The sequence below is a fragment of the Camarhynchus parvulus genome, chromosome 7 (genome assembly GCF_901933205.1).
Source record: "Camarhynchus parvulus chromosome 7, STF_HiC, whole genome shotgun sequence".
NCBI classification, from domain to species: Eukaryota; Metazoa; Chordata; class Aves; order Passeriformes; family Thraupidae; genus Camarhynchus; species Camarhynchus parvulus.
The window spans coordinates 13,318,183-13,337,806 of NC_044577.1; the positions used below are offsets into that span (position 1 = coordinate 13,318,183).

General features: G+C 40.5%; 1 protein-coding gene across 1 annotated transcript; it reads right to left on the reverse strand.

Moving 5' to 3' along the window:
* Positions 1–8,854: 8,854 nt before the first annotated feature.
* Positions 8,855–18,793, reverse strand: LOC115905952 (inducible T-cell costimulator-like). Its single transcript, XM_030952692.1, has 5 exons — positions 18,715–18,793; positions 13,467–13,505; positions 11,115–11,453; positions 9,545–9,654; positions 8,855–8,944 (listed from the first exon to the last, which is right to left on the reverse strand). Exons 1-5 carry the CDS (start codon positions 18,791–18,793, stop codon positions 8,855–8,857), a joined length of 657 nt encoding a protein of 218 aa, XP_030808552.1.
* Between the last annotated feature and the right edge of the window lie 831 nt (positions 18,794–19,624).

The following is a 19,624-nucleotide window of genomic DNA, read 5'->3' on the forward strand; positions in this document are numbered from 1 at the left end:
CCAGCTGCTTTTCATGCTCTTTGCGTTGGTTCTCAACCTTTTTGATGTAGAAGTGACAACTATGTAAGCCCATGTTGAGAAAGGGGCTGGCATCAAGAGATTGTTTTCTGCCATTTTCAACTGGGTTATTTATGGTGCTGAAGTCTCTTGCTGGTAGTCAGAGAAATTGTGAAAATTTGTGGTCCTGAAAAAACTTGAAGGCTCAGAAAAAATTTGGAGAAAGCTAGTTCTGATTGTCCAACCCTTACACAGGACCCCAGAGCACTGCCTGGAAGGGAAATTCCCAGGGACCTGTAATGGGGGGGAGGGAGACTCCAGTGGGAGCTTTACTGCAGCAGGGCTGGAACTGGCCTGAAGAGTTGTTAGCAGTTACCACACAGAAACCAGAGAAAACCAGTTTGACTTTTCATTTTATTTGAGTTCATCTTACTTCAGTTACCTCTGCAAAAAAGGGACTGAATTTGGCTTAAATCTTTAAGCAAATCTGATAAAAAACTCAGAGCTTTATTAAGTTTTTTACTACAGTACAAGCACATCCTGAAAGTAATATGAAATTGGCATTATTTTGAGGTCAAATCAAAAGTAGCCAGATGGGGCAAAAACTATTCAGAGTTTAGTTTTATTTTAAACAAATATGACCTAAATCTCAGCCTTGGTTAAGAAGTCCAGATCATTTAACTTTTGCTTAGTTTGGGGTTTTATTAAAGTTTATCTGTACAGTTTGCACTGAAATAAAGTGGCTTTGCAAAGCATTACTTGAATACGAGTTACCGATAAGATTCTTCCTCATCCATTTAGCCTCCTAGAATTTTCCCTTCCTCATTTCAGGGGACTCAATTCAGTTTGCAGGCATTGAGCAAACATTTCCTGAAGTTCAAGCAAAGGATAGTCCTCATCTGGCTTGTAGAGCAGGGCTCATCTCTTCCACCCTGCTTCCTGTATGGGCAGAGTTATGTGCAAAGCCCTTTCTTGTCTTCCTTCCCTTCAGAACTGCCACACCATGAGCAGAGGTGCCTGCAGGAGAGGAAATTAAGCATTGGTATCACAAGGTGCCAGGTGGGAATTTTGTAACCCAGAGGAGTGAGGTAGCAGAAGGGAGGGAAGAGGAAGAGAACAAGACCCCCCTTCTTCCTCATACGCATGCCTGAAACCTTACTGTACCCCACTAATTCTGGAGTCCCTTTCCTGCATCCCTCATTCACTGAAAGCTTACTGCTAGCTTGAATTTTGCCTTTATGAGGGGCAGTAACTGGGGTAGCTCTAAACATGCTTGGTAGTTTCCTTACCGCAGTATTAGTCTCAGACACAGGAGAAACAGGAAACACTGGTGATGTGTAAGATACCAGACAATGATAATGATGTATAAGATGGTTACATAAAACCCTCACAAAGTTCCAAACTTTCATAGGTGTTCCTTTGCCCTTGGCAGATATGGGCCACTGTCTCTCTGCAGGCAGAGTGTAGCCAGCAACCAGATGCCTAATTAGGTGATTTATAATTGTGTCAGTAGCACGTGACTCACCCAATGCAGAGCATTTTGCTGAGCATACACCTGGTTATCAAATAACCTCTCCCATGAGGGGTGATTTAAATGACCTGAAACAGGCTGAAGGTTCAGTGAGATGAGGGAGAATATGGGAGAGAGAAACCCCTGTAGCTCACTAGTCACTGGCAGTCACCTGGGAAAGGCAATGCCATAGTTCTGGTTAAAAATGTGGTTTTGGTACTTTAACCCTGAATTCTTCACACAAAGTTCATTAGCAGTCCTTGGGATGGCTAATGTGAGGGTGCAACCATTAGACTGCAGAACATGCTCCATCCTTTCTCCCAGTCTGTGACCCACTGCGGGGGAGTCACTGTGAAGTGCTGTCCCCAGGCCCTTGGGGACAGTACACCACAGTACTGCAGGCAGCTGTGGCATCCTCTGCCCAAGCCAAGCAGCTGGATATCAGGTTGGAGAGGCCTGAGTATTTCAGATCACACAGGACACCGGTATCTTACTGGAGAATGAGCCATGTTCTAGGTGTATGTCCTATCAATTTTTTAAAAATCCCTTTCTGACAGTAAAGCCATTTATCCTGTGACAACATTTGTGAATTGGACTGCTGGAGTATGGCTTCAGGGACCAACCATATCTAGGCAAAGGAATAGCACTTTTCTGCTATTGGGTTCTTAGGACATCTCTGAGCAACTCGAGGTGCCACAGACACAAGCAGGTCCTTTGTGAATTGCTCAGTTGCACCTAAATATCTGAAAGTTACCATTGTTGCCCTTGCTCTAGACTCAGATTCTTTATCTGCATTTGCCATGACCACAGAAAGCAGAGAAAGTGTACCTTAAAAATTACTAAGAAAGGATTCCATGGCCATGGTGGGATGGCCACCATGTCATGATGGGATGCTTTGATGAGCCACCAAAGTGTTTTGACTGAAATCCTGTGTTTAAAAAATGTGTTTTACTCTACTACCTCAACTGTAGCGGTGTTTCTCTTCTTGTTTTTCTTCACAGCTCTTGTTTTTATTGGTGTCTACTGATGGAACACTTTTTGTCACGGAAAAGGAAATGGGTCACCATTACCAGAACACTTTTCAAGGCTCTGCAAAATGCTTTGGCTAGTTCTAATTATAGAAGGAGAGCTGGGATCTGTGTGCTGAAGGCATTTGTGTCATTTGGTGACTTTTGTTTAATAATTGGGCCTAGAGGCAAGATTTTTCTTTAAACATACAGAGGCCTCCTTTCTCACTAAATAAAATATATGTTTTCTTCATCTTGACTGAAAAGGATATTTCTCTTACTCAAATTTTCAGTGGAAATCATGAATCATGAGCCACTATTCAACATGGGTGGCTGTTTTCTTTAGTATGTCTCTATTTTCCAGTAAAGAGCATACTTTTTTCTTTGATCTTGAAACAGAAAGATTACCAACAGAGTTAGTAGGAAGATAAAACAGGGTCTGATTCATCTGGGTTGGATTCCTGATGCAGATGAAGCTTCCTTTATCTTTTGAAGCTGGTGATGGTGCAGTAGGAAATGCTTCATACCGCTTTGCCTTGACAGTGTGAAAAAGAAAGAAGGAAATGCAGAAAAGATGCTCAGCAGCATCTCTTGCTCTGCCTCGATGTGGCTCCTTGGCCAGGCCAGACTGCTGTGCTGCAGACCACTGAGGGTGCCTGTCTGGCTGACAGCACAGCCCTGTCAGGGGGTGAGCAGCTCCTTCACAGATGGAAAACTGTGGGAACAGTTTGGGAGGAGTGTCTACATCAGACCCTCATACAGATGAAGCCCCAGGCCAGGGACTGTTTTGCTGAATAAATATATTGTGCTTGAAAGAAATCCTTATTCACTGGCTGCATGTTTTAATCAAAAAAACCACCTGTTTTTGAGTAAAAAACATGGATTTTTTAGAAGCAAAGTACTTTTTGCTCTGGAAGTATGCCTTAAAGATTGCTTATTGTAGCCTACAGAAGGTCTGTAGGTGATAGAAGTTGCTGTCTAGCTAAGGTTTTGTGAATCAACAGGGTGGATGTCAGGTATTTTTCTGGAAGCTACCTGTCCCCACAGGAAATACTTGCCAACTCCTATTGCAAACGGGGCTGTGTCATGGTCATGAGATATTGCAGCTCCCCGGATAGTAAATCCTTTCATTTAGATGTTCTTTCCTACACTTCTGAAACCCATACAGCCCTCTAACACAGCTGTGACAATGTCTTTAACTTCTATTTCATGACCAGAGTATAACCAAGCAGGGCCTTCTGCCAGGCCCTTCCCCTGAGTTCCCCTTTTCTACTCAAGTGAGCCACTGTAAAGTCCTGCTGCTGCCAACTGGTGTCCTGGAACACTACCCTCGTGCAGGAGGGGAATTCCTGCTCGGGCTTCTGAAGCACAGGCATTAAGAAGAGCCAGAGCATGGAATGAGGTAGATTTCCATGAGGTAGTTGCCATGTTCTGTTGTGACTGAACAGCAGAGACACAGCCAGGAGAAGGGACAGAAATGCAAGCATTGGTCTGGCTCTCAAGGATGTCGGTAGCAAGAGCAACTGAGATCTAGCTCCGTTTCGTGAGAGCAGCAGCACTAAGCTCTGGTTAGGGAGATCCTTTTGTTCCTTTGTCTCGTGGTGCTGGTCCTGCCCAGCTGCGTGGTAGCCCCATGAAAGGAGCATCAACGCAGGCAGTTCTGCTGGCACTCAGCCAAGTGCTTAATGCAACATCTATTGTTTCACTCAGGCCCAAAAGAGCCTTCATGAACAATTTTTTTTTTGGGGGGTGATGTTCAGTTTTTTGTTTTGAGTTGGGTTTTTGGGGGTGGGGGGGCTGTTGTTTTTCAGAGGGATAATTACTTGACTGAATAGACAAAAACAAGTCCCTTACACTTTGTGGAGGAAAGTGGCCAGCTAAAGGACTGAGAATCCCAGTTCTGAGCTTCTTTCTCTAGTGTTTGGCCCCAGGGGCCTGGAAAGCCTATGCAGTGCTCTCATACTCCATAGATTATGTTCAAACTGCCACCCTGGGAAAGCTATGTGCTCCCTCCTGCTCTCATCAGCTGGAGCTAACATAATTTCCACTTTTCTCAGTGTTTCAGAGATTTTTCCAGAATAACCCTAGGGCAGCAAATGATTCTTCCTTCTCATCAGGTGAAAAGGGAATTCCCCCTTGCAAGTCTTTGCACGATCCAGATGTTAAATTCTGGCCTCAATTTTGAGAGATTCAATAAGCTGCACTGAAAGTTTGCTGCTGCAGTGCATTGAGACAGGGATGAAATATCATTGGTGATGGATTTGCCAACAGTGTGCTAAAAACTGGGAGGAGTGTTGCAGGATTTAATACATGGAGGACGTTTGATATTTCAAAGTTGTTAATGTTTGCAGTTTTTAAAAATGATTATGCTTGATGTGCGCAGCAGCTAAATCTTTCTTGTTGATAATCGGAGCTGATTTATCTCTTTTTAAAAATTGATCTCAAGCCATACAAGATCTTATTACTCCCAAGAGGAATTAAATAACTCAGGCATACTCATTTTGATGAAGTTCACCCCCTGACCTCTTATTCATATCTCCAGTTCATACCTGTCCCCTTCATTTTGCCAGAAAAGCTGTTTAATCCTTCCTATTCCTCCCTCTTCTCCAAGCAACCCCACTCACTGAATTGAACTCCTAATCACAGAACATAAATACAAACTTTCGTCTCTCAAGGAAATAGGAGATTTTTATCTCGGTGGGTAGACTGCCATAACCATGATGGACTGGACAACTTAAGGGACTTGGGCATATGGAATATCTCAGTGCAGTTAAAGCCAAATGAAGGCAGAGACTTAGATCCAGCTCCCCAGTAAATCTTGTATGGGCAGAAGTCCCTACTGACCACATAGAGTTGTTTTTACTAAATATTTTCAAATACCTGTTTGGTTGGGGTTTTTTCCTGTATTTTTCTTCATGGCAACTTATAGATTCAAATGTAGAGGGAACTTCCCATATTATAAAACAATTTATGAATAATGTTGTGTGATATCTTCAGTACCAATCCTCATTTTGATTCATTTGTTTGCTTTACTCAAGTCTGGGAGCATCTTTTCCCCAGCTTTAAATAAACTTCTTAAAGCCTGTAAGAAATATGATAAAGTTTGTAATATTTGAACTTTGAAGGCAATGAAATACCTGTACTAAGGGAAAATGGTCCTCTTAGTGTCATTTCATTCCCTATCCTATATATCAGATATGAAACTACAATCTTAAGGCTAATTATTAGATTCCAAGAGCATTCATACTTAGGTTAATAATTCAGCTTGGGAAGATCAACTTGGAAAATACATATCACGGTTTGCATTTCAAGCCATCTCAAGATATACAGGTATTCAAATTATAGTTATCATTTATCCTTCCTCCAGAAACAGTCTTTTCCAAAACTGTGAGTTTTCAAAGAGAGATTTTACTTTTTGAAATGATGACCTGTTAGAATATCAGGCTTTTTGTCTAGTCTTACTGACTGTTATTTTTTGTTTTCTTTTATTTTAATCCTTTCTTGTCACACAGTCTATAGACTTGGTTCATGTTATTTTTACATAGTTTTTCCTTTTTTTTTCTCGGTTTGTCATCCTTTATCTTCTCCAGCTCCTTTTGATTGGAGGTATTGGAAAATAGCAGAAAAAAAATTGAAAAATGTCCCAAAATAATCTGGGACATTATAAGCATACTGCATTAGGGATTAAAGGAAAGAAAGAAGATATGGGACAACATGAAAAAACACTGTCTCATTAAAATAATAGGAAATAAATGCATGCAAACAATGCCATTATCTCACTATCTAGAAACAGGTCCAAATTTTTGGTTTTCAGTTTTTAAATTTTTTTTTCCTAAGTCCTTTTCCTATTATCCACTAATATGCTAAACAGGGATAAACTGCCCTGCACTCTCTGCCCATTGTGCTGTGGATTTTACTGAGATTAATTCTTTCACACGACACACATGCATGCATGAAGGTTCTTATGGACACATATGGCATAATAAAAAAACTGTTTTATTAAGAATAAAAATATATTTTTCCAAAAAGAAAGGAGTAGTGGAACCTGAAACTCCCACAAGCTTTGTTATAATGAATATAAATCATCTATCTCTCCAGTGCAGGATGTATGTATTTTGAACTGCTTTGTTCAGACTTCCATCATTTGTTGCTTATCCAGCTGCATCCTAAGGCAAACCTCAAGTTTTTCCTTTTTTCAGCAACTCTTTATTTCTTGAATTTCCTTCTCAGTCTGGTGAAAAGTTTCAGAGGATAAGACTCTCCACTCTTAATAGGATCTTGCATGCAGATTTTCTCATAGGTAGTAGATGTTAGCTATTTTCACCAATAATTTTCAAACACAGTAATGTCATCAATATTTTTTATAAATCGTGAAATCAATGTATTTATGGATGTACAGAGGCAAGCTTAGTTTGCTGGGGAGGTCAAGTAATTTGTCAAAGAATGGTGGGAGAAAATGTAATTTGACCCAATACACCAGGGTTCCCCTCTCCATCTCTGCCTAGGAGCTGGTTAGCTCAGCAGGGCTGTGTAATTGGCAGTCCCTGCCTGACTTGATGCTTTACTCATTTTCAGAGTCACAGTTACCAGTTTGCATCTTCTCTCTGCAATACTTCTGTCTATCCAGGTGTTTGTTGAGGAAAACCCTGTTCTTGATGCACCAGCTTATTTCCTCCTTGTCCCCATTTGCCCTATCAAATTTGAAACCAGCCTTCTGTATACTAGAAAAGCAGGCTGTTTATCTCTCTCAATAGTGTCCTCTGACCAGTATTTGGGGTTTTCTAATGTATTACAGAGATGTTTAGAATCAATGTACCACTCTGGTTCCAGCAGCCCAAAGGTGTCTGGCAAGATATGCAGGCTGGATTCACACCTGGTCATTTATGATCAGAATTTTGATGCATTTCACATGGAGCATGAAGGATTGATAATTTCATTCATACTGAAGGCTCTGAGCAATTTAAGGCAGGTCAAGTAACCCCTGAACCCTCTGGGGAAGTTGTAAAGGTTTCATGTCAAATGGCAAGAGGAAGATAATTGCAATGCAGAGTCCATGAATATCCTGACCATAGGGACTATGTCATGTTTGTGCTGCAAGAAACGAAAAGGCGAGATTGTGCCTCCAAGTTTAGAGATAGATCTTGTACGTTTGAACTGACCTAAAGAGCAATTGCAGCCTTACAATATATCCATTTTGTAATATATTCCTCTGTTAGTAAAAGCATTCAGGATTTCGTTAAATAAGAGGAGCCCCAAGGTGTGAATGGCAAAGATGTATTGACAGCACAAATATTAAAAATTCAGAGGTACATAAGTGAGACAGAGTGTCACAGAGAAGTCTCTGCTGTACTGTCTCAGGTTTTGTTCCCCTGCTAAACTAACCCTAACAAAAGGGCATGTGCAATACATGGCAATATGGCTGTACCACAAGCGTTGGCTTTGGAGGTAGTCTTTTTTTTGTCTCCAGTGGAAAGAGTATCATAAAGGAGACTAGAAAATAAAAGTTCATTCTGTAGCAGCACTACAGGAATCTTACATTTTCTTTAACTAAAAGCTGACATCTTTAACTTATTATCATTTCACATCTGTGAGTCAGTGGATCAAGCAGGGTTCCAGTTCATAAACAAGGCTAGAGCAAAACACAGCTCAGAACAGTACTACAGTGGGTGTCACATGACTGAGCACAGGGCTGTCATGAGAGCTCAGGGAGGCTGGGAAAGATGGGGAAATGCTGATTTCCCATTGTCCAAGTTCAAGTAGCTGGAAAACTGCTTCCAAAATTTCCATGCAGCAAGCAACTTATACCTAGAATAGAAATGGAGAATCAGTTATGTGCAGCACTCATATGTCTGAATAAGTCCAAATTCTGCTTCAGTTCTGTATCCAGAACTGCTTGTGTAGTAGCTTCTGTAGGGCTTAAGTAGCTAAGGAAGCTCCTCATTCTCTGCAGAATATTTGCCCTTAGCCAGTAACACTCATAAATCTAGTAAATCACTTCCCCACAGAGATTTTTGGTACCATGCATCATCTCAAGAATCTGAGCAGAACAGTTTTGCGTCTCTTCCTCACGCGTAAGATCATTGCTTTGCACAGATGTGAAGCAGTGGCATTTCTAGGAACCAGCCCACCATTACGATTCAAAAGGTTTCCAGCGATTTTGCTGTTTTGTCTTCTTGCAAGGTGGCAGCATGATCTCCATTAACAAGCTATTGTAACAATCCCACCCAAGCACCCAGCCACCCACCCAGAATCAATGCCAGACACAGCGAGCAGCTCTTCCCCTCCCAGAGAAAGCCTTGCAGCAGACACAAGCAGAGGTACAGCCGGGCTTAACACAACCTCAGATTCTTGGTTTTTTAGCTGCGTTCACTGCTGCCATGGGCATGTATTCACTGTTGTACTCAAGGGAGTTGGATTCACACTTCTGATTCTGCCAACAGAGAGAAAATGCCATGAATTTAATTTGTGGTCACTTACCTTTGCCACTCCTGCCTTTGTTCATTAAGTAGGGCAGTTATTCTGTTTTCAGTGGGAACATTAATGTCAGAATGGACATGTCAAACTCACACAGAAAACTTGGAATAAAACAAACTGAAAATTAAAAACACACATTGCCCAAAAGAATAGCTAATGGCCTTGGTTTTTCTTCTTTCCTGAGTAAAATCTAAGTGGTTTTGCAGCAGAACAGTGCTGGAATTGCTTCACTGATGATTGTTTCTCCTTCTTAAAGAAAACTGTCAGGTGATCTGCTTACGAAAATATATTGCTGACCTGTGCAGCATTTCTCCTCTTTCCTTTGGTTCAAAGCCTTTAAATCAAGAAACAATTCAATCTTAGAAAAATTAAATCTGAGCTACTGTCGTCAATGACTTAAAATCCAGTGGTAAATAAACAACTCAGTCTTTCTGTCAAAAAACACAGCACCACTGAATGAGTATGTGCGTGTCCCACTCTCTAAATCTCATTAAATCAATTCCCGATCCATGACCTTTGGAAGAAGAGTTCTGCATTATCTCATATATTTGCTTACCTTGTTCCTTAAGCAACAGGCCACAACACAGCAGACACAGGAAATGGCAAAAATGATCACGCCGATAATAATCCATGGCACGCGTCCAAGGGAAAAGCAGTCCTCCTTATCTGAAGATGGGGAGACAAAAAAAAAAGTAATTCCTGATAATTTTCTTTTTTGCCTTCTACAGATAACTTCAATTCTTCTCCCTCTTCATATTAATAGATTAGCAAAAGTGAACTCTGAAGAAGGATTTTGCTGAGGTGAGTTGTCACCTTGAAAAAGTGTATTCTGTAGGAAGCAGAAGATGGCATTTTTTCAGAAAGAAAGGGGAAACTGTTGGTACACACCATTGAAAGTGCAGACTGAAAAGAAACCAAGCCAGGCTTGAGAGCATGCTGAGAAAGAAAATTTTAAAAACCAGAAAAATCTCAACCTCCAACACGGTATTTCAGATCTGAACAAGGTTTAAGCTTATATGCAGTAAGTACCACAGGTGATTTTAAGGGCAGCCTGGTTAAAAGAAGGGTAGACTTTGGCAGTCATGTTTGGATAGGGAGGCAAGCTGGGGTACTCAAGATTGCTCTTGCCCAGATCTGGGTGAAAATATGACAGGGCATGACACTTTTAGAAAAAGCTCTGAGCATCTGGCTATCCATACAAGTGGAAATGGACACTGCAGACAAAACCAAATGTCACAGCTTGATTCTGAGAAGCTTTTTAAATATAGAGAGGATTGAGATACAACTTGACTAAAGCACGTAACTGCTGTAGCATTTCAGCTTCTTTGTTTATTGCTGGTGTTGGGAGAGAGGAAAAGAAAGCAAGGGAAGGACAACAGGCAGTACCATGCTGCAACTGAACTGTATGCAGAACCAAGAATTGGTGTAAGCAAAACCACCATTAGCTCTTTCAGTTTTGTGTACTAAAGAGCCACTGAATGAAAGCCAGGTCAAAATTAAAACCTGGACAGTTAGTCCAGAAGGTCTTTAGTCCAAGACCTTCTCAGTAAACAGCCAAAAACTGTCAACAACTGTGGATCACTTCTGCTCTAAGATGGCCCTAAAGCTGAAGGTCTTCACAGAAGTGAACACCGTCTTCTTCACACCTCAATGGCATCCGAGAGTTCCATATACCACTACTAGTATGGATATTTTACAAATGATTTTCTTTAATCCTAGGCTTTTGAAGATGGCTCTCAGAATGGATTTTTTTACCACTGGCTAGACCTAATCTTAACATTTATACTCAGCAACTTTAAAATGGACAAGAGAAATTGCTGTTGCAGGCAAAGGAGAGACTGCAGTACTCTAGAAGATGTAATCAAGCTAACTTGGGTGCCACCACCACCACCCAAAACTCAGCATGGCCTGCAAAACCTTCACAAGAATATGAATCAACACGGATAGAATGTGCTGAGCAGTGTGCTGAAACAGCTCCACTGTTACCAGCCCCCCCTGCCAAGTAGTTTTAAGCTGCCTGGTCATTAGCTGTGTGAACTCTAGTCATATTCTTCACTGCAGCACAGCTATACCCAGTGTCTACTTATCAGTAAACTGAGGTGAGGGGAGAAGAGAAGTAAACTTACCTTGGACGTACAAATAGGTTTCTTTCAGACAGCACTCTATGTAAGGAGGGGGTAAGAATATCTCCAGGCAGTATGTATAAACGTCAATATGTTTCCTCTCCAGATTTTTAAGAATGAAAGTGGTGCTGCTGCTTGAATTCTGTGTCTGACAGTAGGTGACATTACTTTTGGAGATAACTCTCTCTTTGCTCAAATGGAATGCACAGATTTCCTTCTTTTCACGCCCTTTGAAGAGGGTCATGCTGAATTCACTCACATTTTTGGGGTTGGGGAATGTGAAATGGAAGTTTCCATTTTCAAATTCCACCATCACCTGGGTGTCAGAGACATGGGCCTGATCTGAAGACATGAAAAGAATAACTATAGTTACACACATAGCAGTGAAAAGAATCCTTAAAGTGCTAAGAAACTCATTTAAACAAAAAAAAATTAACCATGTGATTGTAATTTAAAGCATGCAGGTACTCAGAATGGCCTGGATATGAAAAGCAGCCCTCACAATGAGATACCACTGCGTTACTCTGGTTGTGCCAGACATTACTGATAAAATAAATGAGACCTGGCCTGTTACCTGCTCTAAGGCTGGAGAGATTACTGTTAGCATTAGATCAGCAAGCTTGATAATATTACTTACTACTAAAGCTACTAAATGGTGAAGTTACTAATATTACTTACAATTTCAGTTACTAGATATTGTTTAATGCCCCCCCTGGACCAAACACTGTATAAACACATAATCCCTGCCTCAGTGTCCTGTTCATAGATAAAACAAGTGGGACAAAGATTATATGATAATAACTATCTCTGGTTTATGGTTTGTAATCTGTACCCTACTGAACATACAATTATAAATCATTTAGATTGGAAAAGACCCTTAAGATCAAGTAGTCCAAGCATTAGCCCAGCATTGTCAAGTCCACCACCAAACCATGTCCCTAAGTGCCACACCAACATGTCTTTTAAATTTCTCCAGGGGTGATGATTCTACCACTTCTCCAGGCAGCCTGTTTCAATTCTTGACTGCTCTTTCAGTGAAGAAATTTTTCCTAATATCCAGTATAAATTTCTCCTCGTGCAACCTGAGGCCATTTCCTCTTGTCTTGTCGCTCGCTACTTAGGAGAAGAGACTGAACCCTACCTTGCAGCAGCCTCCTTTCTGGTCGGTGTAGAAAATGGCAAGTTCTACCCTGAGCCTCCTTTTTTCAGGCTAAACAACCCCAATTCCCTCAGACCCTCCTTTCCTCAGCTCTGTTGCCTCCTCTGGACCTGCTCCAACACCTCAATGTCTTTCCTGTAGTGAGGAACCCAAAACTGGACACAGGATTCGAGGTGTGGCCTCACCAGTGCCAAGTACAGAGTGACAGTCATTGGCCTGACCTGCCTGGCCACAAAGTAATTGACAGAGGCCAGGATACCACTGGCTTTCTTGGCCACCTGGGCACAAACTGGCTCATGTTCAGCTGGCTGCCAGCTAGCACCCTCAGGGCATTTACCAGGCAGCTTTCCAGACACTCTTCCCCCACCTTGTTGGGCTGCCTGGGTTGTTGCGACCCAAGTGCAGGACTTGGCACTTGGCCTTGTTGAACCTCATGCAATTGATCTCGACTCATTGACCCAGGCTGTCCAGAGCCTTCCTGTACTCCCACCTAACACTACCACCTAACCTGGTGTTGTCTGCACAGTTATTATGACCCTCATTGACCCTCATAGAGGTCATTGATAAAGATATTAAACAGAACTGGCCGCAGAACTGAGCCCTGGAGAACCCCACTTGTAAGCAGCCACCAGCTGGATGTAACTCTATTCACCACCACTCTCTGGGCCCAGCAACCTAGCTAGTTTGATGATGTAGATGGTACTTTAAAATGGGATGTGAATCCCAACTCCTACATGACTGCCTTAACCACAGGACCTGACTTGTCTTTGTGGAATAGATAGTGATTTGAGACATGACATAAAGTTTCAACCTAATTACTTAGATGGCTATGGTACCATTATTGCTCAGATAATAAAAGGCATAGAGGACAAATGTTACTCTGTGTGTGCACCCACATGCAATCCAGAAATCACATTTGACCCTCCCAAAATCTCTATGAAAAGCTCTCAGAGGTTGTGTGACTCTCATTTTACAAACTTCTTGGAAAAGGAAAGAAACTGAACTGACCAAAGATGCCCTGCTACCTCACAGCTTGGCTTTGTAAAGTCAGCAACCAATAGCACAGAAAACTCCATCAGACAGAAATATGTTAAAATGCTCAGTAAAAAAATTACAATTTTTTTCTTTAAGGGCAGTATTTTCTGATGTAGAAAGGCATTTAAAACTGTAAACCAAATTAGGCAAGTGCATCTTACCTATATTTTTGCATGCACATGATGAGCAGCTGTCAACTCCTGAAAAATACAAAGTTGTTTTCTGTTTAAAATTTAAGAAGAGCAATGCAAGAACAGGGGGTTAACCATGCAATGTTAAGATGCTGAAGCTATTTTATAATTTGTATCATTATCCTATCTAATCCTTTCTGTGCTACACTCTAAAGTCATATGATATGATAAAAGAATGAAATATAAAAATCAAAGTAGAAAGAAAATGCTCAAGACAAGAATTTATATTGATCATACATATAACATTCACAAATTCTTAAAACACCTTTGCAAAGTAATACGTGTACTTCAGAAATAGAACTGACATGAAAGTAAAACTCTTTCACCGAGATACTGAAGAAATCTGCCTGAAATAAAAAATATATATATTTGAGTTCTCATGGGTCCTGATTTTGCAATAAGCCAACATTATACTTTTCCCAGACTAAAGTACTCATTTCCATCAATGTTTGTTCTGCTTCCCCCACTGCTTGACACAGCACCAAAGCATCTTATAATTATCTGGATCATGTTCCAAAACATACATCAAGAGAACATTCAAGCAATGCATATGGTTTTGTTCCTTTTCCAATAGCAACTTTTTCCCTTATTGTTCATAGGTGATCATTACAGAATACTGACACATTTTTAATAATTGTTCTGGTTTTGTTTTTTAAACTGCTGCCTCCATCACCACACGCTATGGCAACACTTTGATTTGTATGTCAGTAGTGGCAACATAGCAGAGTTTGGTAGTGTTTCATTTGGAATTTTTCTTTTTGCGGTGCCCTAAAATTAAATGTTCAGACAGATAAACAGAAAAAAAAATTCTATCTGCCATTCCTGTTTTCTGGTAGCCTGAGTAAGTTCTTCAGATGCTGCTTAGAATGAAATATATCTTCATCAGGATTTTATGGCACTAAGGAAATACAGGGCAAATACTTAAGGACTTTGGTGCGCTGTCCTATTTGTGTTACAGCTCCATGGTAGTCTAGATAGATCCACACAGAGTAGACCCCCAGGTGTGCCAGGTATTGCACTGATTGCATGGTATAAATAATCTTTTTTTTCCAAGGCATCTGTTATCTTTGACATTAACCTGTAAATGCACAGGAAGAGAGGATCATTCTCTTTTGGGTACCTTTGTATGATCTCAACTCTTCCAGTCTTTTAGTGTTCATGTTTTTTTCCTTTTTTGAATTCTTGCTCCTCAGTTACTGCCATTGGCAAGGGCACTGAAATGAATGATTCTCATTTAAGATATCTTTAGTGTGACACAGAAGCTAATGGACTTCAGGAAGACACTTTGAGATGCTCAGTTAGAGAGCAGTAAAAACTGTTATCCCTTCTTGACTGATTTACCATTTCCCTAGTCATCAAATTCTTCCTGGTTTAGTGTGCACAGTCAGCACCCTTATCTAATTCTGTGACAGTTCTAATATCTGTACTTCTCTCAGGACTATTACTTAAGTGTATGATACCAGACAAGGTATTTAGCATCTTGTACCACTGGTGTGAAGACACAGAGAAAACACACAGCTTGCCAAGCCACAGTGAAACAGAGCTCTAGAACCACTGAAGACACAGACAGAAAGTGCAAGCCCTTAAAATTTTATATAGTCTGAAAAGATGAAGCAAAGGTCAAATAAAGAAATAATTCTTGATGACTTATATGTGGCATGATGAAAGAAAACAGTTGCTATGAGAAAAGCATTTGAGATAAAGGTCATTTTAAATGCTCTGTAGTTTGACGTCCTGTAGTTCAGTAACACATACCTTTAAAATTTGGCCAAACACCCAACAAATTATTTAGGGGAGGGAAGAAAAAAAACAAATGTACGGCAGAAGTTAGGGAGCATGATGAATGCATAAACTTATCTGATACTTTTGAGAAGCACCTACCTGGAGTTGAAACCTCTACGTTTGTCACTGGTCATCTGAGAGGAAAGGCAGATGCTGACTTTGTCAGGGCAGTTACAGAGCCAAGCAGTGCCATATTCCTTCAACGTCCCCAAGGAGCCTGGGACAACTCTATTTTGAGCACTGAAGTAACAACTTCAGATCTGTTTTCTCTGTTTGTCTCTGAGAATAGTTCAATTTCACTGTTAGCTAATGAAATTGCCCTTTCATAACATGTGGGTTAAAATGTTTGCCAGAGATCATCGTGGTTTTAATCCTTGTTTTTAATGAAAAGGGGCAGAGAGAGGTCATTAAGCATTTAGTTCATGTGACCTTGTGTCAAGCTGAAAGATTGTTTTGTATTCTCTCCAACCCAGAAGCCTAAAATGACTGTTTTCAAGGAACACTCAGTAAAGTATTTCTCTGAATGAGCATTTTGATAAATGTGATGCAATTAGTATTCCTCTGAAACAAGTAGCCGTAGAGAAGAGTGTGTTTAGCATAGGATAAAAGCAGCACATTTTAGAATTAGATTAACAGTGCCTGAGATTAAAACACAAAATTGTCTACATGGATGACCGCTATGGGTGAGAGCTGATATAAATTTCCAAGTTATTAGCTATTCTGCATCAGCTCCTAATTTGAGTACTCTTGCTGAATACTAAGAAGTTGCTCATTCGCCTTCCCTGTGCCTGACTGCTGATCTTCTGTGCCCACTTGTACCCATCCATTCCTAGGTAATCATACAGACCTGTAGCACTCTGTTGTTAATGGCTGGACACATTTGGGATGTTTCTTGCTAAGCTCCAGTCAGAATAAATGTACATTTAGTAGGACGTGAGACAGGAACCTGGGGTTTAAACATCCAGTAATACTGAGATTCCCTGACTGATTCTCCCTAATTCTACTTCAAAATTATGTGAATAAAAGTCTACATTATGGTATTGTTGAAATTGAATAGAAGAATTTCACTGGTTCGGCAGCAAAAATGCTTAGTTTTGGCTGAAAGATTCCTTTTTGTTATTTTTCATTTAAAAACTATTATTCTTTTGCATATAAAGGTTTGAGAAGAGGAAACAGATCTTTAATTTGTTTCCTAGCAGCGTCACAATGTGGAGTTGCAAGAAGTTGTCCCTGGCTCACCCGCTGTGAAGCAGAGTGCCAAGACAAATATTGTGGTTTAGACATAAATCAAAGATATTAACGTGTACGGAAGCTACATCTTGTTACGTTAAGCTCTGAAGGAGAGCTTGCATGTGTACATTTGTGTGTAAATGTATTTACAGTCATGTACATTTCCACCTCAATATCATCTTTAGTGCAGCAGGAAAATCTTTTGGCAGAAGTTTCGGCATTTCTATGGTAGTGTCCTTGGATACTGACGCCAACGAAAAGTGTGTTATTTTCATTTTAATGGGATTGCAGTTTTGAGCTTTCTAGTTACTCTTTGGCAGACCCAGCACTACCTGAAAACACCACCAATCCATTACATATTTTGGTCCTAACAGAAGTTTAAAAAACACTTGCAGTCACTTTTCAAGCTTGGTGTTTAGGCCAGGAGAATAGAATAATGCTACTTTGTTTTCTTGCTGTTTGTATGATCTGCGCCAGCTCTCAGAAAACTAGCTAGCTGATGAAAAGAACAAGCATAATTTCATTTGTGTGTGTTTGCGTCTGAAGATGAGCAAGGAAATTGCAGTCCCTGCCTTTAAAACAAACATATTTGTTTTGTTCATACTAAATGCATAATGAAACTTTTAATCTGCTATAGTTTCAAATTTCCAAGGCACTCTGAAAGATGACACTGTCAATTTAGTGTCATTAGTCCTATGCCTAATACTAACACATTTCTATCTTTCATGATCCAGGATTAATTGGGAAAGGAGTGCTTGTGGGCAAAGCAGTAATGGCCCAATTTATTCTAGGAAGCCATCCTTAATCTGAATTATTTCTATGGTATAACTTCTGATGAGAAATGCTGAAATTCATATAAAACATACCACTGAAAGAATAGCCAGTGCTGATAATATTTCAGAAGCCCTTCTAAAAATTGCCATGGTTTCCTGCTGTATTGACACCAGGAGATCAGTGGGTGAAGAGTGATAATGCTTTGCAAATGTTGGTGTGCCAAAGCTCATGTGCAGTTTCATAGCAAGGGCCTCAAGTGCTATGGAATCCTACCTCCAGCTCTGTACACCAAAATCCCATTGCCTGCGTTTCTCTGCGGGCAACAGAGATGCTCCCTGCTCTTATGAACAATTTCTTTATCGTAATTGTGTTATCAAATCATAATGCACATATGCACACATATATATCACCTCCTGTGACCTATTTACATCTAGAGGTCACAAGTCATGCTGAGAAGACTGTAAAACAAAAAGCATGAGAGATAACATTTCTTCTTACATGCAGTCTCTTTCTCTTGTCATCTCTTTTGCCCAGTCTCCTGCCCAAATCCTATCCTCCACATTTGAAGGAATGGAGAAATGCTGGTATCAAACAGAACAATTATTTGCACCCTTAAAATTACAGTTTATTTCTTCCCATGAAGAAAAGATTTCTAGATAGCTTCAGTCATGTGTAAAAGCATGCTGGTCAGGTATTCGTGCTAAGTTGACTAGATGTAAAGTAACCAAACTGAAAGCATTTTTTGTTAGTAGATTTAGGAACAACTTTCCAAGGACAGCTCTCTTTAGAGATACTGATTACAACTACTCTTTCTTGTGATTTCCCCTATCTTTTCAATCTATCTGAAAACTCAGCATCCATGTTTAAGGCTGGACTGAGATTGGTGCTGTCACTGTGCACCTTCTCAAACACAGCATAGGAATTCCATGCTTCCTTTTAATTCTGTGTTTCAAGCCTGCACCGAAATGATCTCATCTACTTTTCCATGCCATATACATTTTTCATTGTATAAAAATTCCCTGCTCAAATGAGAGCAGGGTTAATATTGATAACTTGGTTTCTCTTTATTATTCACCATCATGCTGCTATGAGATCTTATATCCATCAAGGGAAGCTGGCTTATATCCATCAAGGGAAGCACTACAATATCAACAGCTAAAGTGTAAACCTGAGCAGATGAGCTAAAGAACATAAACAATGTTCTTGCAGTTTTTAGTTTCAGAGCAAACATTCCTATGCTGGCAGGAATTCTCTTCCCACCAACTCTAGTGATATTGAAGTTGAGAGCAGTCTTTTTGCAGCCAATACCCTCCATTACCTTTACTCCTCTAACCCCTTGCTATCATGCCTCATCTATTCTCTCCCATCACTGGCTAAGTTATATGCTATAGAGACACCTACTGCACGGAGAATAATCAAAAATGTTACTCACCATACAGGGCTTCAAACTGAAAGCAGAGGACACAGAAAGTCACAGCAACTGCCTTCATGCCTGCCTGACACAGAGGCATCAGCCTTCTGTCTGCTGTGAAGATGGGGAAGAATGCATGGTTAGAAAAGGAAGTGGTTTGTGGGCTCTGGCAAAAACTGTAAGATAATCAGAATGACTTTTTAATTTAACATTTGTCCCCTGACTATGTTATAGCTATGTCAGCACTAGCTGTTGCAAATATCTGGTTTAATGCTTTATTTTTTTTCCTACCTAATGGTTTGCTGTCACAGACAGGAGGATGAAAGACTTTCTGACATTACTTTTGATGTTCACTTTGCAAAGACTGGTTTCTGGTGAAGTCTATCAGAATAGAGGCTGCAGTCATCTGCAGTAAACTTCTGCAGATGGCCCACGGTCAGCAACTAATATTAACTTAGAGTACATACATATTTGTAACTAGCAACCTGGTTTCTCCCCACCAGTTTCAACTGGTTTTACACAACTAATGCTCTTGCTCTATGTGGAAACCACTAGTTAGTGGGGTAGGAGTCTCTCATGTGTCCTGGTCCTGAAATTCATAGGAAGAATATGGCCAAAGTGCAGAAAAATCCCTTCAGCCCTGTGACTTCTGAAAGGTTCACTGCAGCATGACTTCCATTCTAGAGATCAGGCTTGTTTTGCCTGAAGTTGCATGAGAAGCTTCATGTGGCTCTGTGAGAGGAGATCTGACTCCCTGCCCTAGAGCCTTAGGTCAAAAGGTTCTGTCCTTCCCTCTTCCTTGCCTTTGTGCAGCAGACTCTCTCCTGGCCTGTTATCCATCTTTATCCTGGGAATGGTTTAGGACCCTTTGTAACGTGTTCTACAATCATTTAATTCTGGCTGCTTATTTATGTCTATAATACTAAATTTA